General features: G+C 47.1%; 1 protein-coding gene across 1 annotated transcript in view; it reads left to right on the forward strand.

Annotated features, from left to right (window-relative positions):
• Positions 1-25,482, forward strand: part of VILL (villin like) — a 59,307-nt gene that overhangs the window by 12,903 nt on the left and 20,922 nt on the right. The window contains exons 3-13 of the mRNA XM_030549980.1: positions 4,845-4,919; positions 9,222-9,418; positions 12,575-12,683; positions 14,886-14,996; positions 16,424-16,623; positions 16,735-16,813; positions 18,581-18,679; positions 19,561-19,714; positions 21,343-21,443; positions 21,925-22,062; positions 23,574-23,732. Coding sequence (XP_030405840.1) covers positions 4,845-4,919; positions 9,222-9,418; positions 12,575-12,683; positions 14,886-14,996; positions 16,424-16,623; positions 16,735-16,813; positions 18,581-18,679; positions 19,561-19,714; positions 21,343-21,443; positions 21,925-22,062; positions 23,574-23,732 — 1,422 coding nt within the window. The remainder of the gene's footprint in view (positions 1-4,844; positions 4,920-9,221; positions 9,419-12,574; positions 12,684-14,885; positions 14,997-16,423; positions 16,624-16,734; positions 16,814-18,580; positions 18,680-19,560; positions 19,715-21,342; positions 21,444-21,924; positions 22,063-23,573; positions 23,733-25,482) is intronic.

Consider the following 25,482-nt stretch of genomic DNA (forward strand, 5'->3'; position numbering starts at 1 on the left):
ACTAAAGTTCATTCTTTATTACAGTAGCATCCAGAGACTCCACTACACTAGGTGCTGCACATACACTCTGTAATAGACAGTCCCCACCTTGTACAGCTTTCAATCTGAATAGACAAGACCAAGTGTCGGGGAAAGGAAACGTCACTATTCCCACATTACAGCTGAAAAATAGAGGATTTAAGTGACTTGCCCAAGGTCCCAAAGTGAGTCAGTGGCAGAGTTGGGGACTGAGCCCAGCTCTTTGGAGACCTCAAGACTATCCTTCCTCTCCAGAGCAGATACTATTGTTCACAGAGGCACTGATGTGACTCTAGATATGCCTGAGCCCTGTCTGCACTAGTGGCTTAGCACTGGTACTAACGGCCTGTTGCCAGCTGTGATGGTAAGATGGTGCTAGGGAGATGCTGCAGCTGGCAGGGAGGCCTGACGAAAGAGGTGGCCTTTGCATTCAGTTCTGAACCTGGCTAGTGCCTGGCTCAGCCTGTTTTCCCCAGAAAGGTGTTCCACATCTGGCCGCCTGCTGCTGAGCGTTCCCCAAACAGGAGCCCAAGGAGCTGAGCAAAGACTGTCGTGTGACTCTCATTGGCGGGGACTGTGCAGTGTGATCTGCTTGGTGAAGATGTTGCCATTGGGAATGATCGAGAGTCATTGCGTTTCCCTGTTTGGTCACGTGGCATTGCACCACTTTCCATGGGAGCTGTCATTAAAAGCAAGTCTGTTCCCCAGGGACATGCTGGTATGAGGAGAAACCAGTTGGGGGCCACCAGAAAAATGTCTGGCTTGAACTGCTGTGAGCTGCAGGCTCAGCACAGCCATAGAAAAGTGTGTGTGTGTGTGTGTGTGGGTGTGTGTGTGTGTGTGGGTGTGTGTGTGTGTGTGGGTGTGTGGGTGTGTAAGTAAAAGTAATGTTGGAAGGGGTTCTCAAGCTTGTAGTGCCCACGGCTGCCCAGAGGCAGGGGGGCGGCGCGCAAGAGGGGCAATTTGCCTTAGGCCCCACAGGGGCCCCCACAAGAATATAGTATTCTATAGTACGGCAACTTTTTTTATGGAAGGGGCCCCCAAAATTGCTTTGTTCCAGGCCCCCTGAATCCTCTTGGTGGCCCTGGTAGTGCCCACCAAAGCTGCTTGTTAAATCCCCTCTCCCACCACCAAAACTGAAAGTGGGCCAGGGCCGTCCACTGACTCAGACGTTCCCATGCAAATGCTGCAAGCTATCGACTCTTGCTGTGACCCTCAGATCACCCTGTCACCGAGCTGTGACGTTCAAGAGGCAGCGTGGAGCAGGAGGTGTAACTAACGCACTGAAGTATGTGCATGCGCTGATCCCTCCGCTGCCTCACCCATCCCCACCCTTCGTACGCTCGTAATTCCCAAGCTGCGTACTGTGAGCAGGGGAGATCCGGATCAGAGAAATCAGAGATGGAAATGCCTGTGAAGTCATCCAGTCCAATCACCACACCCCCCTCCTCCCATGCAGGATTGTCCCTACAGTGCAGTTACTAGTTCATTCATTCATTCATTCATTCATTCGGCTTTAAAATGTGCCAAGCAATGAGGTCTCCACCACTTCTACATGGAATACGTAGTGGCTCACATGGTCAGGCCCTCTCTCCTGGTATTCACCCCAGTCCTTCCTTCCTGAACTTCATTCCATTCCTTCTCGTTAGACACCCTTGTACTGCCCTGAATACGTCACTTTCACCCTTCAGATACTCGTTGACAGGGGCAGTGAGTTATAGGGGCCCATGGTGCCCATGCTCCAGGAATATTCAGGGCCCAGGGGCCCGGCTCCGCCAATGTTCAGGGCCAGGTCTCTCCCCCAGCCCCCCTGCCATGCCCGCACGTCTCCCCTGAGTGTCTCCCAGCCCCACCTGCCACCCACGGGTGATTTAAAAGAGCCCCGGGGGCCCCCAGCCACCACCACCAGGAGCAGGAAGGGCTAAGGCGGCTTCCTGTCCGTCCTCGCTCCATGCCACTCCTGGAAGCGGCCGGCACATCCCTCAAGGCCAGGGAGAGGGCAGGTTTCTCCATACATTCCCCCTGCCCTGAGCACCGACTCCATAGTGCCTGGGAACTGCAGCCAATGGGAGTTGCGGGGGTGGTGCCTGAAGGCAGCAGCACATGGAGACCTCTCCACCCCAGCCCTTCTGCCGGAACCACTGCCAAAGTGGTGTGCCGGTCGTTTTCAGGACCCGCCCAAGATAAGCCCCACACTCCTCATCCTCTCCCGCATCCCTGCCCCAGTCCACACCCAAACTCCCTCCCAGAACCTGCCTCCCGCATCCCCTCCTGCATCCCAACCCCCTGCCCCAGCCAAGAGCCTACACTCAGCACCCAAACTTCCTCCCAGAACCCGCACCCCTCCCACACCCAAACTCCCTCCCAGAGCCTGACTCTTCACTCCTCCTACACCCAAACCCCCTTACTTGAGCCCACACCCTGCACCCACTCCTGCACCCCTGCCCCAGCCCAGAGCCTGCACCCCAAACCCCCTCCGCACCCAAACTCCTTCCCAGAGCCTTAGGCAGATGTGGGGGGCAGGGCAGGACTTGGACCCATTTTGGGTACCACCAAAAATTATACAAACCTGCCGCCCTTGCTCATTGATCGATGTTTTGAACCCTGTGTGATTAATTGATTCATAGATCTTAAGACCAGAAGCAACCCGTATGTTGCATCAACTTGTCTACAGGCCATAGAGTTTCACCCAGTGACCCCTGCACTGACCCCAGTAACTTGTGTTGGGCTAAACTCTTCCAGAAGGGCCTCCAGTCCTGCTGTGAAGACTCCAAGAGATGGAGAAACCACTGCGTCCCTTGGTAGCCTGGCCTAAGGGTGAATCATCCTCGCAGTTGTACAAATGTGTGCCTTCTTTCTAACTTGAGTTTGAGTCCCCTCTTGATTGTCTAGCACTGTGTTAATCAAAGGCCTGATATGGAACAAACCAAACCAGAACATTTGCCTGGGAAATTACAATAATATGCCTTTGTGTACATAGTGTGCGGTATGTACAGGGTACGCAGTCAATGTCTGCCTACACCCATAGCACACAGAAATCAAGCTAGCCCAGGACTGTGCTCTATAAATAGCAAGTGAGTCATAAACCACACATCATTGGTTTGAATTTCAGCCCAGTGAGTTTGTCCAGTTTCATATTCTTGTTCGAAGTGAACTGGAAAACTCAATACAAACGTGAATGAAGCTCAGAAATCCATTCTGCCTGTTCTCTGCTCATCTGAGTGAGGGGACGCGGCGGGGCTCTCGGCATGCAGCTTACTGACCTTTCAAATGCTAGTTCTCTGCCTCTGTGAAGCCCGCTGTCTCTTCAGTGTTAGCTAGGGTAGGGGCCAGGAATGCTCCCTTCTGGGCTGTCGCTGGCCCAAGAGATCAAATGCAGCAGTCAAATCCTCTGGTAATGGTGAGCCTTGATGCTGCTCAGGCCAATAGCAGTGTTTGAACTCAAGTCTTTCAGCAGTAAAAGTATGAGGCTCTGCCACTTGAGGATAGCTCAGTGGTTTGAGCACTTGTCTGCTAAACCCAGGGTTGTGAGTTCAATCCTTGAGGGGGCTATTTAGGGAACTGGGGTAAAAATCTGTCTGGGGCTTCGTCCTGCTTTGAACAGGGAGTTGGACTAGATGATTTCCTGAGGTCCCTTCCAACCCTGATATTCTATGATTTAACGGACTAAGGGCCTGAGTCAAAGCCGTTGAATCACATGGGATTTGGCCCAGGCTTGAAGCAGTAGGAGACTTGTACCTCTGCTGATAATCATAGAGAAGATGAGACCTAAACTGAGCATCAGGTTGCTTTGTTATTTATTCATTCCCCAGGTGTCTCCCTGGGCTGGGCACTGGACAAACCAATAATGAGACGGTCCTTGCGCTAAATAACTTAGCAACAGCAACTCAGGGGCACAGTCGGGAATAGAACCCAGGTGTCCCAAATACAAGTCTAGCACTCGTCCCACTAGACCACACTGCCCCCGAAGGGAAGTGGTGTACTTCAACAGAGGCTCAAAACAGGTCTATTTTAAAGGTCCGTTAAATCACAGAGGGAGAATTCAGCCTGTACTTCTGGGCTTCAGCTAAAACTGAGTTAAGTTAGCAGTTCATCTGTATTAATCCTTGAAAAAGGTAGGGGTGGATTTCCCCAGTGAGGGGACCTAACGGATTCGATGGACTCTGCAACAGTTGCTCTCTGATCGTATAGGGATGGGTGCTGTGTAAGAACTTAGAAACAGAGGCCAAGGCGTGAGTCATAGAGGCCTCTCGCCCTCCAGTTCACAGCTGAAGTCCTTTGGCCTGCTCTGCATGTTAGACATGCTGTGAATAGAATCTCCAGCAGCTGTTGCTAGCACTATGCAAAATCTTAGAGCCTAATATTTTTAAAGGGTGTTTTGTTGTCACGTGGTCTACCAGCCTGTATCTGGAGCACAACTACTAGTCTGGAAGCAGCAAAGAATTATGTTTGACCTGCTGGGGTGTGTGGGTAGGTGGCTGGAGCTAGAAAGTCTCATATTTTCCAACAGTGTAGTTGTAATATGGCCTTTCTGTGAAGGAGAACTCAATGGCACAGACCGTAAACAGCAGAAAGACATGATGACTCTGGGAGCAAGACTCTTCGGTGCTTAGTGTGAAATCCTGGCTCCACTGAAGTCAATGGCAAAATTCCCCTTCATTTCAGCGGGGCCTGGATTTTGTGGCTTTGCTGCTTCGCTCTTTTGAACCAGGCTTATGGCAATAAACAGAAGAGAAGGGCGATACCCCGTTTGTTACCCCAGCAAACTCACTGCTGTGGCTTGTTCAGGCAGGTTTTTTTTTACTGTTTTCTCTGATTTCTTGCAGAAAATGAAAATGGTTCCCGTTCCCGAAAAGGCTTATGGGAGCTTTTTCGAAGGAGACTGTTACATCATATTATACGTAAGTAAGCCAAGCAGATGTCTGTATATTTGGAAATGCTCTGCACTATTTCCTTTACCTCCCTTGGACTTTAGCTCAGGTCACTACTTTGCCTGGTTCCGGCAGCACCGTGGTAAAACGTCACTTTTTCTCCATCCCATCAACAGCCTGATTTTAACACCTGAAGTTGCATATTCAGTATAAGAAAGGCCAGAGAAGCAACAATGGGGGGAAATGCGTGAAAAAGGCAATCATCTCTGTTATGTCTTCTGGAAAAAAACCCTCCTACTCTGTGCTTCTGCGGACCATTCCCTCCAGGGATCGCCAAGGTGAAGCCCTATAGTTTGAAAATTGACTGACTGGATTTTGGGTGTGCCAAGGGTGCCCAGTTTTGAGTACCTTAAAATGGACCTGGTTTTCAGGGGTCGGGTGATCAGTCTTTTCTTTGAGACTCGGGCCCCTCTAAGGTGTCTCAAGTTGGGCTCCTAGAAATTCAGGCAGCCAGTATCACTGGTGGTTTTTGCAAAAGTTGGCCTTAGTGACTTGCCCAAGGTCTCACACACAGTCCGTAGCAGAGGTGGGAATAGAAGCTACATCTCCCGCATCCTCATAGACTCATAGGTCAGAAGGGACCAATATGATCATCTAGTCTGACCTTCTGCACATGGCAGGCCACAGAACCCCACCCATCCAACTTTATAACAACCCCTAACCCAGGACCGCGTTATTGAAATCCTCAAAATTGGTTTGAAGACCTCAAGCTGCAGAGAATCCACCAGCAAGCAACCCGTGCCCCACGCTGCAGGGGAAGGCGAAAAACCTCCAGGGCCCCTGCCAATCCGCCCTGGAGGAAAATTCCTTCCCGACCCCAAATATGGCGATCAGCTAAACCCTGAGCATGTGGGCAAGACTCACCAGCCAGCACCCAAGAAGGAATTCTCTGCAGTAACTCAGTTCCCATTCCATCCAACATCTCCCCGCAGACCATCCTGTCCTGGGCTGTAACCACAGTATTGTGTAGTGATAAGAAAACTGGAAGGGAAGTCAGGAGAGTTTACGAGTTCACTCAGAACTTCAGCCAGGCTCACTTGCGATTTGTCCCAGGCTACCCCAAAGGCTGAGGCACTTCGGAGAACCTAGGCTGAGCAACTGGCTTGCAGCAGCAGAAGTGCCGTGCATTCCCAGGGTGATATTCCAGGCTAATGTGCTGTACTGGGGCTTCTTTAATGTCTCCCCAACTCTTCTTCATTTGCATAGGTCATTCCAGGGTCAGAGCAGAGGCGCTGGAGCTGGGGGTGCTGCCGCACCCCCTGGCTTGAAGTGGTTTCCATCATACACAGGCTTTACAGTTTGGTTCAATTCTCTCAACACTCCCCTCTATACACATCTTTCCAGCACCCCTGGTTCAGAGGCCTCCTTGGGTTCACTTTTCCATTTGGCAGCTGTTCGGAGCAGTGCTCCAGAGTGTCCATTGCAAAGGGACGAAAGCATCTTCGATGGGCTTATCTCACTTCCTAAAGCAGGTGGGTGGGGGTGTAAATTCTCCCCTTCCTCCATAGCCCCTGCAGCTCAGGTCTTCCACCCTCCATACTGGGGAATTGCTGGTAAAGACCCGCATGGTCAGTGGGCCATAGACCCACCCCTTCTCTGCTAAGGCCTGCCTACATTGGGCTGGTATAGGGGGAGCTCAGGCAGAACCGTGTTACCCCCAGATCCTGCCCTGCCTTCCTTATGGAGGGGAAGCAGAATTATTCCTTTGGCTTATACAGGGCTGGAGGTGGACTCAAATGGGCCTCTTCTTCCCACCCATCAGGCTGATGCAGCTGCTCATGGACTTTTCTGGGGAGAGGAGTGTTTGTCACTCCAGCATGAGAAGAATCAGCTTGCTCATGCTGGGACATGTTTCACTTTCCAGGCCAGGCACTGCCTGAATACAGCCTGCCTGCTGCTCAGTGACTCATAGGGTGGCACCCTTGGGATCTTTAACAAAAGGGAAGGCCCGCTGTGCCCTGCAGCTAGTAATATTTCTCAAGCAGATGCTTTATGAAAGCAAACAGCAAGGTTGGCTGAGTCTCGGGCACAGCTGTGTGTGCTCAGAAATGAAAGCACCCAGCTGCCATTGACTTGAATGGAAATTCTGCGTGAGGATGTGATGACAGAACTTAACTCTTGGACAGGGCGAGGGAGGAAAGGTGAGGTTATGTTGAAGAGTTTGTCTACACTGCAGTGAGACACTCGTGGCTGGCCCATGCCAGGTGAGTCAGGCTAAGGGGCTGTTTAATGATATAGACATTTGGGACTCTCTTATCTTGCAGGGTCCTAGAGTTGGGTCTCCAGCATAGGTCCGAATGTCTACACTGCAATTAAACAGCCCCTTAACCTGAGCCCCACAAGCCTGGGTCAGCAGGCACAGACCAGCCGCAGGTTTTTAATTGCAGTATAACCCTACATGCGGCCAGTAGACTAAGACTCAGGACTCGAGCTGGGCAGGAAATGTTTTTTTCCTCTGACAAAAATTTTCCTGTTCTTCCTGTGGACAAAGCTCTGTGATCCTGGGCAAGTCACTTAATCTCACTGTACTTCCAAGTGTGATCACGCTATTACTTCCCTTTGTCTTGGGTATGGATGTTGCAGACTGTTTAGGTCCAGATTGTCTCTAGAGTAATGACTCTCTGAGCTGCTTGCAGGATTGCACACTACATGGATTGATTTCATTGCATATTAAACAACTATATTGAAAGAAATCAAGTACTTCTCTGTTTGGGCTCTTAAACCGGTGCTCACGAACGTTATCTGAATGCTTCCCACAGAACAAAACAGATAAACAGAACTTAGCCTCAAACCATTTTATAAAATGAGTCTCTCTTAGTTTTCCTTCACAGTGGATGTTGGAGTTTATCATTCTAGGTGATGAGAAATGCCCAGCACCATTCACAGAACACCTGCCTCCAGAGGGCTTGCCTTTTCTCTTTAGGCTATTTGGCGTCACACAACAGGAATCACAATGGGAGGTGTATGGACCTCAAAAGCACATGGAGCTAGACCTGTGTTTGAGAGTCAGCAGGGTTTCATGCACCATTTGTAGTCACTTTGTATTTATTGTGTGTATATAATATATATGTGTATAGAAGCATAGAAGATTAGGGTTGGACCTCCCCCACCACAGCTTGAGACCATTGCTCCTTGTTCGGTCATCTGCTACCACTGAGAACAGCCGAGCTCCATCCTCTTTGGAACTCCCCTTCAGGTAGTTGAAGGCTGCTATCAAATCCCTCCTCGCTCTTCTCTTCTGCAGAGACATCAAGCCCAGTGATCTATATTGCATACAAAAATTGCATTCAGTGAATGTTATTTAGGCTGCAAAATAAATCGCCCAAAAAATAGGAACTCTCAGATTTACAGATGTCCTTGCAACCATCAGTCTGCCACCTTGTACTCGATGAGCCGGGGATCCTGTGGGAAAAACAGTATGTGATCATGTAATTGAAGAGTGTATCCTCATAATGCACGTGTGTGAGAGCGTTTTGTCCAGGGATTGGACAGCATCTAGGACCATTCTTTAAATAACCAATAGAACACTCACCAAACATGAGAGTAAGGGCAGCTCGCAAGTTGTGGCCCTCAGGCCCTGATCTGGGAAAGGTGGATCTAGTGGTTAGTGTTAGTCTGGGGCATGGGAAACCTGGGATCAAGGCACTGTTCTGTCACAGGCTTCCTGTGTGAATGTAGGCAAATCACTTAGTCTATGCCTCCATGAACTGGGGGTAATAGCACCTCCCTTCCTAGCAGGAGTGTTGAGAACAAAGACATTGAAGATTTGAGGTGCTCTGTTACTATGGTAATGGGGCCATATATGCACCTGAGATGTAACAGGTAGGCATGTGCTTAGGTCCCTTTAAGTGCTTTCCTGAATCAGGGCCTCCCAGTGTACTTTATGGTTCAAATCCTGCTCCCATTGAAATCACTGGCAAAATTCCCAGGAGCTTCTGTGCCACAGGGCTTGGCCCTAGAAGGACTGCTTGACCTCAGGTAGGTTTTTGCATGCAGTATATTAAGGGTAAATCCTGTTTCCCTTTCTCAGGGGAACGTTCACTGCCTGCATGGGAGTTTTGCCTGAGCAATGACTCCACGAGCTGGCACTCTAGTTTATACCATGTCTCCTTTGCCAGAGGTATTATTCTCAAGATGCCAATCACACTTTCAAGCTGGCCTGGTTCCTGGACTGCAGGTCTAAGCAGATCTGCATGGTTCCACTGTGTGAACCCTCTCCGTGCAACGAATCTCACCCTGACCACCTCTTTATACCGCTTTTGTCTTTCCAAGAACAAGAAGACCTCAAACGGCTTCATCACGGACCTGCACTACTGGATCGGGAAGGACTCATCTCAGGATGAACAGGGCGCTGCGGCCTTCTACGTCACGCAAATCGATGACACGCTTGGGGGAAACCCAGTGCAACATCGAGAAGTGGAGGGACATGAGTCTGAGACCTTCAAAAGCTACTTCAAAAGTGGCATTATGTGAGTGGAAGTAAATGGAGCTTGCCTGGCTGGCCCAAGCACTCGACTAGGCTGCAGGTCTGGTCAAAAACATTATTATTTTTTAAATTTTCCCTGTTGTTTTCCCAAATTTTCAAACAATTTCATCTCAATTTTGAAATCTTAAAATTGTTGACCCAGCCTCTTAGTTGGTCAAAATTGGGGGAAATTTTCATGAACTCCTTCCTCAAATTTTTCTCCCCAGTTTTTTTTTTTTTTTTTTTGGAATGGGAAACATTTCACCCTTCTCTACTAAATCCTTTGAATCTTTACTGTACAAGCAGGGTAAAAACTGGATGGGCCAAAACCACCTCTTCATTAAACCCCAAGCAGGTCTGAGTCTCACTTCAGGTAACCAGGACACATAGTTAGGACCTTCATAGAACAAACTCTGCACAGGACAAGATTCTAATCTCACATTGGCAGTATTCAGGTGTAACTCCATTGGAGTCAATCTGTCTATTTTAGGCTCTTCTGTGACCTCAATTACCAAAGTATATGAATGCTTTACAACCTCGAATGTATTTAGACCACCAGACCGGACTTTCTCTCCAGGACTGCCTCATTCCTTGTGTAGTTATTCATACCTGTGCAAAGCCAGGCTAAAATGCTATGAAATCCGAATCCCCCCTCACGTTGCTGATAGCATTTTGCACCCATTTTACTAACCATTATTAAATTTGTGGACCAAGTTGAAATATTATGTAACTGGTGTGTTACCAACTGGTCTAGAGCTATTATAAAATCCCCAAGCTACATCTTTTCTTTCCAGCCCAGGCATGCACATTTCTGAGACTTAGCTCAAGGCCTGATACAGGCATGTGAGGTGTTAGATTGTGCAAAATGCATGATGATCATGAGAGGATGCCGCCCATCCCACTCCTTGCTGGTGCACCCCACAAGCCAGGAAAACAGCTCAGGAATTGGGATGTCTCTGTGTCTTCATCATAAAGTTGTGTTGGAAGGAACTAATGACATTGTGCCTTGTGACAAAGGTGTTGGGGCAAGGGTACGCCAGTGTCATGAGGACCTCGCTACCACCTGCCCGGGGAGCATGGATTAGCATTCAAGTCGCCCTCCCCACAGTACCTGGCCTGAGCCAGGGAAGCTAATGGTTCAACCAGCGGACCAAATTCGGCGATGAATCCTGGTCACATGCCAGCTGAGGCACGTTGCGCATATGCTAAGAAGAAGCAGCGAGAGGCAGTCAACAACAAAATAAGAACGGCCATACTGAGTCAGACCAATGGTCCACCTAGCCCAATAGCCTGTCTTCCGACAATGGCCGATGCCAGATGCTTCAAAGAGAATGAACAGAACAAGGCAGTTATCAAGTGATCCATCGTCTGTCATCCAGTCCCAGCCTCCGGCAGTTGGTGTGTATCAGCAACCTGAATCCACTAGTTTCTGGCAACACAAGACTTCCCTCCGGGCCTCTCTCTCAGTACAGGTTAGTGGTAGGCACACACGAACCTCCAAGTTGTCTGAGCATCCTGCTGGAGTGCTCAGCCCCTGTTCCATGGAGCACTCATAGAAGTCTCAAATTTGCTACTCCCAGAGGAATAGTACATATAAGAACATAAGAATGGTCCTACTGGGTCAGACCAAAGGTCCATCTACCCCAGTATCCTGTCTTTCAACAGTGGCCAGTGCTAGGTGCCCCAGAAGGAATGAACAGAACAGGTAATCATCAAGTGATCCATCCCCTGTCACCCATTCCCAGCTTCTGGCAAACAGAGGCTAGGGACACCATCCCTGCCCAGCTTGCAAGATTCAGCTCTGCATCACCATTTACTTAACACACAGCTCTATATATATTGATAAACTTTTCAAAGAACAGAGATTCAAGTGTTAGAAAGTAAGAATATTGGAAACAAATGGCTGCCTAGAGAAAAATCATAACACGCTTTCCAGAGTCTAAAGTGAACTCAAAAGACATCCCTGTCTCTTACAGGGTAGCTTCCCGTAATTCCTTTCCCCAGCATTTTCAACCAGTTTTATTGAGGTGCTTTCTCATAAGATCACGTTTGCTTGTCATCACAGATTGACGGAATAACTGGGGAGGGAGGGTTCATCTGCATCCCCAGATCGAGTTTCAAAAGTTCATTGTCTTTCTTCAAAACAGGATAAACCCGTCTGGGTTTGCTTTTTCCTGCAATCTCTGTAATCTATTGATTACAATTTTGCTCAGACTGTAAATGGATGTGAACTGCACAATATTTAATGTGCATGTAAACAGACAGAGAAACATCTCTTGCCTGAAAAAACGCCAACTGCTTTTCACCTTTCTGGTGACCAGTTCCTTTGTCACAGACTTTAAGTACATAATTATCAGTATATGTACATAACTGCTTACCCAACGTCCATACATACATCTCACAATAGGTATGATGACCAGTGTGACACAGGGTTTAACTGGAAACCTTACATGACATTCTTCTAGTGAAAACCAGGGGATCCTATATACCCTTAGCATTCAGTAGTTCTTGGGTCACAGTAGGGCCTGCAGTCAAACATTGTGATCCACATGTCCCACAGCACAAGCACAAATAGCTTACATCGGAGAGCAGGGTGACATCCTGAGTCCTTGCAGAATGTTGTTTTAATTAGGGGTGGTCAACATTTTTCCATCAAAACTGTTTTTCAATGGAATATAAGATTTTTTTAATACAATGGTTTCTATTTTCAAGAAGGGTCTGGGGAAAATTTTGCTTTTTCATGAAAAAACTGTGCACCTGGGGACTGAAATATTTCAATTCTGAAATGCCTCTGCAGTGCCTCATGGGAGAGATGCTTCATGATCACGATCCCATTGTCCCCTATGGGCCAGGTTCGCCATATGGACTCCACCTCCCATGATGCACCACAGCCATGTGAGACCTATGATGCAAGAGGGATGATCAAGGTACATCATAGGAGATGTAATCTGACCAGAGAACCTGGCCTATTGAGGAGAATGAGAGCATGAGGAGCACAAATTACAACTCTCCTGAGCCACTGTAGCAGCATTTTCAAATACAAACTTCTGGATAGTTCGGATTTTGATTTTTTTTGCTAAAAACTTAACATTTTCCTGGAAAAAATCCTCATTTTCTTATCTGCTCTAATTTTAACCCTCGATTCCCTGTTATGCAACAGCTACAAGAAGGGAGGCGTCGCTTCAGGATTCAAGCATGTGGAGACCAATATGTACAACATCAGACGCCTCCTTCATGTCAAGGGGAAGAAGCATGTGTCAGCCACAGAGGTAAGGGCAGAAGAGCTTGATTTGTATTAGTCACTCACGGTGAATTTCATAGGAGCAGTGCTGTCGGTTAATGGTCTGGCATACCATATGGCTTTCCAGTGGGGGAAATCTGGGTCAGATTCTGACCTCACTTCGGTTTTCTACCCATGTAACTCAATAGAACCAAATCCTCAACTGGTGTAAATCACCTTGATTCCAATGAAGCCTATGGTGCTACATCAGTTTGAACCAGCTGACCATCTAGGCCATAGATTTCAGCAGACTTGCACCTTGCACCGGTGTGAGATCCAAATCAAGCCCTCTGAGCAATGGCTGCAAACACAGAGCCTGATTCTCGTCGTCTTTACACCGGTGTCACTCAATGTTGAAGACAATGGAGTGACACTGCTGTAAGGGGAAGCTGAATCAGACTTGCAGTCCTTCCAGCTGAAGTCATGGATTTTTTACACAATTAAAACTGAGACAACTATGAACTTGATTTTGTAGCAGCCTTGTCATCTGAAGCTGGAGAAAAAATGGTTCCGGTTTATGCATTTCCCTAGGGCCTGCTGCAGGTGATTGTAATAATTATATTACATATGATGATATTATGTATAATTATATCTGATTAACATATTATTCAATAATATGATTGTATTTTTAAGACCTCATTGGATCGCCAAGACATGCACATGTCTAAGCTGACTCGCCGCACCGCTGCATTTCTGTAACCCTAGCTGTCCCTTCCCTCCCCCACTCAGTGCTAATATTAGGCCCCGATCCTTCAGAGACTTGCACACATACTTACCCTTATGCTGTGCTAGGAGTCTCGTTGGCTTCATCAGTGCCAACTCACACAGTACACACAGAGCTTCTGACCCTGCTTTATGCAGGATTGAGACCTTGGCTTGCATATGTGATACCCTTAAATAGTTGAGCCTCACAGACAGGGGGCTCAGGAGAGGGGTGCTATAGAAGCCCCATGCTCTGTTATGCAGAGGCAGCTGGGACTGCAGCACTGAATATAAAGGATCTCTTTCAAGCACCAGCATTGTTACTCATCACCATTGTAAGCACCTGGAGGCAGGGACTGTGCTCTTTCTCTTAGTCGTGAAACTTTTCCATGGGTGCTGGTGGGGGAATTCATTTTCCGATCAACTCTTCTCAACTGATTGTTCATCGCAGTTTGAAAATCCCTGCTTTATAGAATAAACAACATTCAGTAACTTACAGTGGGTTTTGCTATGCGAGAGAGAGAGAGAAGCCGGATATGAGTCAACAGCATGCCCTTGTTGGCAAGAAGGCTAATGGCATATTGGGCTGCATTAGTAGGAACATTGCCAGCAGATCAAGGGAAGAGATTATTCCCCTCTATTCACCACTTGGTGAGGCCACATCTGGAGTATTGCGAAAAAGTTGGAGAGAGTCCAGTGGAAAGCAACAAAAATGATTAGGGGACTGGGGCACATGATTTACAAGGAGAGGCTGAGGGAACTGGGCTTATTTAGTCTGTAGAAGAGAAGAGTGAGAGGGGATTTGATAGCAGCCTTCAGCTACCTGAAAGGGGGTTCCAAAGAGGATGGAGCTAGTCTGTTCTCAGTGGTGGCAGATGACAGAACAAGGAGCAATGGTCTCAAGTTGCAGTGGGGAGATCTAGGTTGGGTGTTAGGAAAAACTATTTCATTAGGAGGGTTGTGAAGCCCTGGAATGGGTTACCTAGGGAGGTGGAGAAATCTCCATCCTTAGAGATTTTTAAGGCCCGGCTTGACAAAGCTCTGGCTGGGATGATTTAGTTGGGGTTGGTCCTGCTTTGAGCATGGGGTTGGACTAGATACCTCCTGAGGCCTCCTCCAACTCTAATCTTCTATGATTCTAAGCTGTTGGCCGATAGACCCAGCCAATCATTTATTCCTATGCAATGTCTTTCTCAGAGGTTATTGCTGTTACCAGAAAACTAGACGTTTTAAAAGAAGAACAAGGAGATCCGCACACGGGCATGCACGCGCATTCTTCCTTTAATTTTAAAAAATGCCTGGTGTTCCTATCTGTTCAAACAGGATAATAAATGATAAATCCCTGATCATGTTATGGATAGTTTAATGATTTTGCAGAGAAAAATAAGGATGTTGTTAATATCAGAGTGTTGTTCCTTCCCCAGAAGCCGTTTTACCTTGATGATCATTGTTGCCTTGTAACACGCACTGTTTCGTTATCTCGTGACAGGTGGAGCTTTCATGGGACAGCTTCAATAAGGGGGATGTGTTTCTGTTGGACCTGGGGAAAGTGCTGATCCAGTGGAATGGTCCCGACTGCAACGTTGCAGAGAAATCCAGGGTCAGTGCGGAAAATGCCATTGGATTTATTTGGGGAATTTTGAAAGCCTGAAAAATGAAGAGAAATATGACCAATGATGATTGCAAAATAGCAGCCTTCCCAGCACAAAACAAGTGATACACTGATGAGTAGTTAAAACCCTATCAGAGGGCTACATTCCCATTATCGACTGCTACAGGAGAGGAAGAATCATGTTGCAGTTATAGCATGGGACAGGTTCAGGGGATGTAGCTTCAGTTCCTGGCTCTGCTGCAGATTCTCTGTGTGGCCGTGGGCGGCAAATCCCTTAGCCTCTCTATACATCATTTAGGTGTATGTGACCTAGTGCTTAAAACGTCAGGAACTTTATGTACACTAGAGATCTCAGGAGTGGGGAAATTTGTTTTAAAAAAAGGTAGTGTGGACTAGTGCAAAGTGACAAAAGAAAAAGTAGCAGAAGAAAAGCAGAAGTAGAAATAAGAATACCAAGCTCTTGTGTATCAGCTTTCCTCCATAGATCTCAAAATATTTTACAAAGGTATCATTATCGCCATTTTACAGATGGGGAAACTGAGGCACAGAGCAGTGATGTGACATGGCCATGATCATCCTGCAGGACCATGGCAGTGGTAGGGAGGACTAAGTTCTATTCCTGAGTTCTCATCCGGCATCTTATCCCACTGGACCACACACTGCGTCTCTGTGGTTGTCAGGACCAATGCCATGGGAGGCCATCAAAAACCAGGAGGGTTTTTGGTATGAACCAGGTTCTGGGGGCATAGGGGAGGTGCCTGAAGTTGTGGGTGAACTCATGGCACCCCTTTATATGTATGAAAAGGCAGGCGGCATCTTTCTGCATGTTGTGGCACCCGGAGAGCTGGGCTTTGGGGACACCAGGGAAAAGGTAGCAGCACGGCCAGGATAAGGCAAGCAGCTGATGCTTTCAGCAGAGGTGGAAAGGAGGCATTTGCCCCCAGAAGCAATGGAACAGAAGGGACTGTAGGGCAGATTTCCAGGCATGAGAAATTTGGCAGCAGGAGGAGGGTTTGCAGTGAGAGATGATGTCCAGATTTCCTTTGATGCTAGAATTCCAAGGCTGCTTGAAAATGTTCTGTCTAAACTGTTTTTCAATAGAAAATTGGGTTTTCAACTCAATAGCTTTTTTCAGACAAAAAATGTCTTTCTACAGAGAATGTACAGATTTGGTTAAAAACCGAAACATTTCAATTTGGAAACACTGCCATGGTGCATCATAGGAGTTGTAATTTGGGTGCCTTGTGCCCCCATTCTCCTCTATGGGCCGGGTTGCCCAGCCAGACTGCATTGACCAAGATAATAAATTGGACTGAAATGTCCTGTGTGAGCACTGAAAGTCAGTGCTGACCCGGCACCTCCAGAGGTGAAAGGTGAGTCTTTTCATTGGCTAAATCAGGACTTATCTCTTACAGGGACTGGCTCTGGCTCGTAGCATCAGGGATGACGAGAGAGGCGGCCGTGCCCAGATTGGCATCATTGACAATGAGAAGGACTCGCCGGACCTCATGCAGATCATGAAAACAATACTCGGGGAGAGACGTGGAGCGCTCGGGCCAGCCATGCCCGATGAGAAAGCTGATGAGCTGCAGAAAGCAAATGTCCGGCTCTACCAGTAAGTCTGGGCTAGGCCTCCAAGCCCTGGAATGAGTGTGTGTCCCTCAAGAGGAGAGTCCCTTCTCCCCCAGCCCACTGTGAATCTTTCTCTGCCCATTGCCTCCTCTAGTGTCTACGAAAAGGACAACAACTTGGTGGTGCAGGAGATAGCCACCCGGCCCCTCACACAAGATCTCCTCCAGCATGAGGTAAGGGGTGGGGAAATGGGGGGAGGGATGCTAAGGTTGGAAGCTCTTTGTGATGAGAACTGTCGCTTCTTGTCCCCTGCCTGCACAGCACCTGCACAGTGACACCTGAGTCCTTGCCTGAGGCCTGTAAGTGAAATGATCAAACAAATAATAACAAAGGCAGAATATGGCAGTTAAGTGCCTAACTACCTTTTAGGATCTGGGCCTTAAAGACCTTCCATATCTCAAACTATCAGGTGCCTTTTTAAAGGGAATCACCGGTGGTCTGAGGTCTGCTTTTGGTGGTTGATGGGTGAAGGTGGATTGAAGCTGCTATGAGAGAAGGTGACCTGCCCGCCCTCACAGCCCTAGGACATGTGACCTTGGCAGTCACTACAGGAACAGTCGAGTGTCTCAAAGCACTGTCAGAACAGAGATGGTTAATAGCTCATATTCGTATACATGAGGGAGGATCTGGCTAAAATATGATAGTGAATTTGTCCCCACTAATTTCTTCAAACAAACCAGCCTGCAAGATGTGGGGGTTACCATGAGGGAAACCAATATGTCTGTCAGCTGCCACCAACCCCTCTGACTAACTAGGTTTCTTGCCTCCCTCCCTCTCTCTGTTTCTAGCAGTAGAAGCATAAAGTGTTATCGAGGGTGGATTAGTGCACATGTCACCTCTGAGCAGAAATGATAAATAGTACTTAATTTGTAATGAAAGAGGTGCCAGGGCTCAAGCAATTTTTTACTTTCATAACTGATGCAGCAAGCCCAGAGGTGCCAGGGCTATGAACTGCCAAACCTAGAGATGCCGGGGCTCAGCCCTGACAAGCCGTGGCACAAATTAAGCACTGATGAAAAGGTTCTGCTTTCTTCTGGGTTGTTTCTCTTTTCCTTTAAAAACAAGCAGCTCAGTTCTCCTTCACTGTTACCTGGTAGGGTGCCAGGATGCAGTTGGACTGTCAGGGATTTGAGGTAGAGTCACATGGACTAGTTCTGATCTGGCACCAGGGCCGGCTCCAGTTTTTTTGCCGCCCCAAGAGGCGAAGAAGAAAAAAAAAGATAAAGCCGCGATTGGCAGCACTTCGGCAGCAGCTCCATTGCGCCGCTTCATTTTTCGGCGGCACGTCAGCGGCGGGTCCTTCCCTCCAAGAGGGAGTGAGGGACCTGCCGCCGAAGACCTTGACGTGCTGCCCCTTTACATTGGCTGCCCCAAGCACCTGCTTCCTTTGCTGGTGCCTGGAGCCTGGTTCTGATGTTGCACTGCTTTTACACCAGTGTACTCCTCCGGCTTCAGGGAGTGACTCCAGACCTACGCTGGTGCAAGACAGGTCTAAGTCAGGCATTGCTTCCTACTGCTCTAGCTCCCAGCAGGCACTCTGCAATCAATACCACTCATTAATCTAGCACAGTGGGCTGAGGGTGGAACTTTCAGGGCCTGCATTTTTAGTCTCTCTCATCCCATGCTTTTGGGAACTGACGGATTGGTTGATGCAGAGTGCAAAGGACTCATTACTGGGTTTGGAACAAGTGTCAGATACTCCAGGGATCCATTTGAGCTGGCTCTAGTGCAGAAAACATTGTACCATTTTCCAGGAATAATGCAGCTGCCTATACCAGCTCTTTTGCTGCTGCTAGCAACCGTGCACCTGAACCACTGCTAGAAAAGGGGCACAACATTTTCTAGTCTAGACATGAGTGCAAGTGACACTTTTTGGATAAGGGGAGAAACCTGGCCCCAGCAGGATTTTTGATCTATCTATTTCCTTTGCTTCACTTCAGGACTGTCACATTTTAGACCAAGGTGGTTTTAAGATCTATGTTTGGAGAGGAAAAGACTCCAGCAAGGAGGAAAAGAAAGCAGCATTCAGCCGAGCTGTGGTAAGTCCTGTATTTAAAACAATCTGCTAGGGGAAGTAACTGAGAACTATCCTGGACGTTGCTGATCATTACAATGGAGCATTGATTGGCGGGAGCTGGCCTGTTTTCGTGCATATTAACTGAAGACAATATAGTAATAATGGACTTAAACCAACATTGTCACTCTTGGATGAATTAAATGGGAGCTGTGGGGGATGAGGCCACTTATTTAGGTGCCTAAGATCCCAGGCCACAAAGAGCCTTTCCATTGACTTCAGTGGGTTTTGGAATAAGCCTTAAATGGGAATTTGTAGTTGACATTTTCAAAGTAGCCTGCAGGGTTTCGGGCTTTGTCTTCACTGGGGAAGTCGGTATATTCGCTAACTTGGAGTGAAATCCTGCTTGATGGCAAGGAAGTTTGTAGTTTTCACCCAAGTTCATACATGAGGAACTGCAGCACAGAGAGGCTCGATGACTCACCCGGGGTCACACGGGAAGTCCGTAGTAGGGCAAAGAATTGAACCTCGGTCTACCAAGCCCCAGGCTGACACCCAAACCACTGGATCATTCTTCCTCTCATCAGGAGCTCTCTGTCTATGAAGCAAGGAGAAAAGGGGGCCATTCCTAACCAGATATGGGCCCATGCTGCCCCAGTCAGCCCTGGGATATTGTACATCTGAGTGTGTGGGTATCTAGATCTGGATTTTTGGCACAGGCTTGTATTATAAAGGCCAGTTACAAAATTTAGGTCCAGCTCAGGGATTCACATTCCTAACCTCTTAAGGGTTTTGGGGATTTGGATCAGCGGGGTTGGTGTAGGCCCAGACAACGTTCAGTCCAGTTGTACTTCTGTACAGAGATTGGTATGAGCTAAGTGAAGTCCTTTTGGAATCCCCCCGTAGAGTTTTATCCAAGCCAAGGGTTATTCTGCTACAACAAACGTGGAAGTGGTGAATGACGGCGCAGAGTCGGCAATGTTTAAACAGCTCTTCAAGAGGTGGACAGAAAAGGAGGAAACTCAAGGGCTTGGCAAAGTCTACACAACTGGCAAGATTGGTGAGATCATCAAGAATGATGCTGATAAATTGGAGAGGGTTCAGAGAAGAGCCATAAGAATAATTAAAGGATTAGAAAACCTGCCTTATAGCTATAGACTCCCAGAGCTCAGTCTTTTTAGCTTAACAAAGAGAAGGGTAAGGGATGACTTTATTACGGTCAGTAAGTACTTACATGGGGAACAAATATTTGATACTGAGCTCATCAATCTAGCAGAGAAAGGTCTATCATGATCCAACGGCTGGAAGTTGTAGTTAGTGAAATTCAGACTGGAAATAAGGAGTAAGTTTTTAACAGCGAGAGTAATTAACCATTGAAATAATTTATGTAGGGTCATGATGGCTTCTCCATCACTGATCATTTTAGAATCAAGATTGGATGTTTTTGAAAGAGATGCTCTGGGAATTATTTTGGGAAAAGTCTCTGGCCTGCGTTATAGAGGAGGCCAGACCAGATGATCACAATGGTCCCTTCTGGCCTTGGAATCGGTGAATCCTCCAAGCCAGCAGTGGCTGATCTTTAGCATGCGTTATTGTCATTGATCTTGAGTTCTGTCTGCTTTCCTTATGAAAAATGATGCCTGAAGAATATCTTTTACACTCATTGTTTCAAACCTTCAGTATCTTTAAAGTCTGATTGCCCATTCTTCCATAACCATGTATCTTCCATCTTCTTTGGTAAAATACAAAGGATTCAGCAATTTAGCAATAACACAAATTGCTGATACTGTATGCTTACGTAATAAAATAGCGAAACCATCAGCTACGTCAAATGTAAATTGTAGCAATCAAGAAATCAGTTAGGAAAAGAAACACAAATATTTACAAAAAAAACCCTTTTAACTTCAGAAATCAGTAACTATGAATCTAATAAGCAGATTTTAGATGAAAATCTGCTTTCATTTATACTGGCATAAATCTATGACTCCACTGAAGTTAATGGGCTTGTTCTGGATTTACACTAGTATAAGCGTGAGCAGAATTTGGCTCACTGGCTTTTGTTGAGGTGAGTGTTAGTATGTTGTTCCAAAAGAGAGAATGTGAGCTGATGGAGAGCAGACCTGGATGTTGACAGAAACGTGAAGTGAATATTTGTAGTTACATAGATATTGAATGTCTTCATCATTGTCCATCCCTCTCCTTTCCCCTCCCCGTCATTATCTCCAAAAATTTAACCATTTTTCCTTTTGAAAATAACATTTAAAAGGAGGAAATTATTATGAATTGTTTGTATGGGAGGTGAATAATACTTTGACAGGAACTCATTGGAGCCAATCAGGGTGTACTTTCTGAATATACAGTGTCATTGAGTAATATTGGTCCGTAATTCTATTATTGGCCTCTTAGGAGGTCAACAATAGAACCCCCAAGCTCCATCAACAATAGACTTGTACTTTGAATCATAGAACCATAGGTTTAGAAGGGACCACAAGGGTCTTCTAGTCTAAATCCTGTCAACATGCAGGATTTGTTGTATCTACTTACTCGTGATATGATGGTTTTCAAATCATTACAAGCCAGGATTTTTCTCATGTATGTTATAATTGAGTGTAAATATGGGCCATTGTACAGTATTTAAACTATATGTTCATACGGTTTGGTTAACATGTATTCTGCTTATGTGTACAGCTAAGGTGGAGCAAGTGAAATTTGATGTCTCTCAGTTACATGCCAGACCAGAGCTAGCTGCAGAACAGAGAATGGCAGATGATGCCTCCGGGAAAGTTGAGGTGAGCAATCACTTTCCAAATCATTTTTCTCTTACGTGGGTTGCAGTCCTTGGCATATTTCCAAGCCTCTGCCATTTTTACATAAGCTGCTGTGCAGATCTGCCCTAAGGCAGTGTGGCTGCAGCCAGAACGAACTCCCAGAACGCTGTAACTATTCAGAACAGCTATTATAAATCCCCTCTCCCCCAGATACTCTTTTGGGGGAGGGGGACATCTTATCCTATGGTCTTTTGATCAGTGATGCAAAGGAGTCAGCAGGTATGTTCGTCTAGCTCAGGTAAGGCACTGTGCGTTGTTAGCAACCGAGAACGCGCTGAGGAAATTGGTGGGCTCACGTGGCCAAAACTGGAGTAGCATAGCAGTGAAGTGGGCATTTGAAATAGAGCCTACAGGCCTAAACTTCAGTGGGCCCCTGAAGAAGTGGCTTGGGTATATTTGCACATGCAAAATCCACCTTTCTGACCAGCTGGTTTCTATGCAGGTGTGGAGGATTGAGGATCTGCACATGCAACCAGTGGATCCCAGGACATATGGGCAGTTTTACGGAGGAGATTGTTACCTGGTCCTCTATACGTACCTGATATCGGGCAGAACTCATTACATTATCTATATGTGGCAAGTAAGTAAAAGGCAAGCAGGAAAGGGTTGGATATAATTGATAGAAGCTCAGAACTGAAGAAAATACAAAACTAACCCAACCCCCAAAGTATCACTCGCTCTTTGGAAAGCCCAGCGTCTTTGGCTCTGTCTTGCTCTTTCGAACCCCGGTTGAGCTAGTGGTGGGACCTTCTGCATCCTTCCACATGGAGGTCTAGCACGTTTCATTGAAGGGTATGATCGAATCGGGCTGCGAGTGGCAGCACTGTCTTCTACTGCAGTTCCTCAGATTGCGAGCCCAGCTGAGGCTGTCTGAAGGGAAGCCATGAACACTCTGCTGCCCTGAGACAATAAGAAGCTACTGAAAAGCATGGTAGAGCTTGGAAAGGGGTTGGGCACACTACCCTTTGGAGGTATAGCATTCCCCGCCATGCTGTCCATCAGGAAATGTTCTGTACAGTCCCAGGTCTGAGAGGACTACAAATATTTTCCTTTGGCAAATGGGGCAGAGGGTTTCACTTGAACGACCTGCATTTTGTCAAAGCAACAGCAAGGATTGGCCAAAAAATTTACCATTCCCCAATGTGCGCACACTTTTCATAAATCTGGCAGACCTGGGGGAACTCGCACCTTGTGTAATCCTTTGCTTGTGTGCCAAGTGAATGCAGAGCGTGCGGCTGGCTGCCACGCTCCACCCCAGAGGTGGCTGCAGGCACCCTCACTTTGCAGAGGGGTACTTGACGATACAAGATGCAAGGAAGCAGAGACTCAGGCCTGTGGTTTTTCTCCACTGCCATAACCCGCACTGGCAGTGTTGCTGACTCTCATGATTTGATAGCGAATCTTGCAATACTTCAAGATGTTCTTCACGGCCCCAGTGCGTGAGTCATGGGAACGGGAATCTCTGCTTTCATCAGGTTCTTAAAAAGAAAGCTTTTAATTAAAGAAAGAAAGGTAAAAATTATCTCTGTAAAATCAGGATGGAAAATAACTTTACAGGATAATCAGATTCAAAGAGCCCAGAGGAACCCCCTCTAGCCTTAGGTTCACAGTTACAGCAAACAGAGATAAATCCTCTTATCAAAAAGGAACATTTACAAGTTGAGAAAACAAAGATAAACCTAACACACCTTGCCTGGCTGTTACTTACAAGTTTGAAATATGAGAGACTTGTGCAGAAAGATTTGGAGAGCCTGGATTGATGTCTAGTCCCTCTTAGTCCCAAGAGTGAACAACCCCCAAAACAAAGAGCACAAACGCAAGCCTTCCCCACACCAAGATTTGAAAACATCTTGTCCCTTTGTTGGTCCTTTGGGTCAGGTGTCAGCCAGGTTACCTGAGCTTTTTAACCCTTTGCAGGTAAAAGGATTTTGGTGTCTCTGCCCAGGAGGGATTTTATAGTATTGTACACAGGAAGGCTGTTACCCTTCCCTTCATAGTTATGACAGTAACCATGAAACATTCCATGCGCTTAACATCTCCTGAAATGCCTCTCCTGAACAGCTTTACCAGGTATCTCTCGTTCGATCCTAGGGCCGCCATGCATCCGTGGATGAAATCACTGCCTGTGCGTTCAATGCCGTGGAGCTGGACAAAAAGTACGGGAACGAGCCGGTGCAGGTTCGAGTGACGATGGGCAGGGAGCCTCAGCACTTCCTTGCCATCTTTAAAGGCAGCCTGATTATTTATGAGGTAATAACAACTTTGACTCCAGAAATAGCTGAAAAGTGTAAACACCAGGGTAACTCTGACGCCTCTAGGTGGGTGGTCAGTGATGAGGGTCACACCTGGGACCTCTGGATCTTAGTGCACAAGCCCCTGCTGCCTGAGCTGAAAGACACCCCTCTGTTAGCCAAACCTGCAACCAGCTGATCAATTTCTAACTTGCCTAGCCGTCACTAAGAGAGGGACAGAGCACCACGCCGTGTAGGCACAGCTTACACCAGGAAGGAAGAGGAACTGTTCAGGGTGGTAGATGGAAGCATCCCCAGGAGGAATGGCACTGTTTAGACTGAAATAGCCTGACAGGTCTCTTGGAAGACTATGACACAGCCCAAACAGAAGTGCTGGAAACCCATACTTCTGTCCTAGGAACTTATTCAGCCCCTGTTGGGATAATATCTGAGCCCTGCTCAGTTGTTAATGGATATAACCTCTCAACCTCCCTGCGAGGAGGAGGGCGGGGCTATTATCCTCATTTTGCAGAGGGTCAGCTGAGGCACAGAGAGGTTAAGTGACTTGTCCAAGGTCACACGCAGGAAGTCTGTGACAACGCAGGGAACTGAAAAACTGCTGGGCAATGCTTCCCCTCTCCACCTGGCATGTTTCAAACGAGGCTGAGCAAAGCACCAGTAAATATCTCATAGGGAATGGAGCTAGCCTGGACTAGATTAAGCCCTCAGATCTTTTCCATCTCTAGATTCTAATTATTTTGTACAGTGTCTTGCATTCAAATTCTATCCCCGGAGACTTTGTGGAATTAAACACAAGACGTTATGCCGTAAATCACAGCAGATGTTCGTATGCTGTCTGACAGCATCTTCCAGTATCCAGCCTCAAAGTTCCCTGCAAGCCTTCTCCCTGTCACAGGACTGCAGAGTGTTAGCCCATTTCATAGGTTCTCTAGTTACAGCTAAGCCTGCTTGGGGCTCCTGGGCCCTGTGTTACAAGTGAAGATGAAATGGAGGCCCGGGGAAGCCCAAGGTTGCTCAGTGCTGGCCTAACGCTTGGCTTCATTGGGAGTAGAGTTAGGCCAACACCGAGCATTGCCTGTTAGCCAGCTTGCCCCTGGTTACAAAGCAAGTCTGTGTCATGGCTCGGTGGTTCTCAACTAGGGGTACGTAGAGATCTTCCAGGGGTACATCAACTCATCTAGAGATTTGCCTAGTTTTACAACAAGCTACATAAAAAGCACTAGCCAAGTCAGTACAAACTCAAATGTCCTGCAGACCATGGCATGTTTATACTGCTCTATATACTGTCTGCTGAAATGTAAGTACAGTATTTCTATTCAGTTGATTTATTTTATAATTATACGGTAAAAATGAGAACGTCAGCAATTTCTCAGTACTAGTGGGCTGTGATACTTTTGTATTTTCATGTGTGAGTTTGGCTGCAAGTCGTTTTTAAGTGAGGGGAAACTTGGGGGTACGCAAGACAAACCAGACTCCTGCAAGGGGTACAGTTTTCAGGAAAGGTTGAGAGCCACTGGCATAGCTGAGACTGGAACAATTGGGGTTTTTATATTGACCTCGTACAGCCTCCACTCAGATCTGACACCCAGACCAGACCCATAGCCACTAGCTATGGCTTCGCTTTCAAACCAGTGCTGTGCAGCCACTGTAGGGTGAATTAAAGATTCCATTCATATGGCCAATGCACAGAGCCAGGGAAAGCAAGAGGGGAGGGGACAAGGAAAAGATGAGCAGCTTCACTTTGAAGA

This window comes from Gopherus evgoodei, chromosome 2, assembly GCF_007399415.2.
Source record: "Gopherus evgoodei ecotype Sinaloan lineage chromosome 2, rGopEvg1_v1.p, whole genome shotgun sequence".
NCBI lineage: Eukaryota > Metazoa > Chordata > Testudines > Testudinidae > Gopherus > Gopherus evgoodei.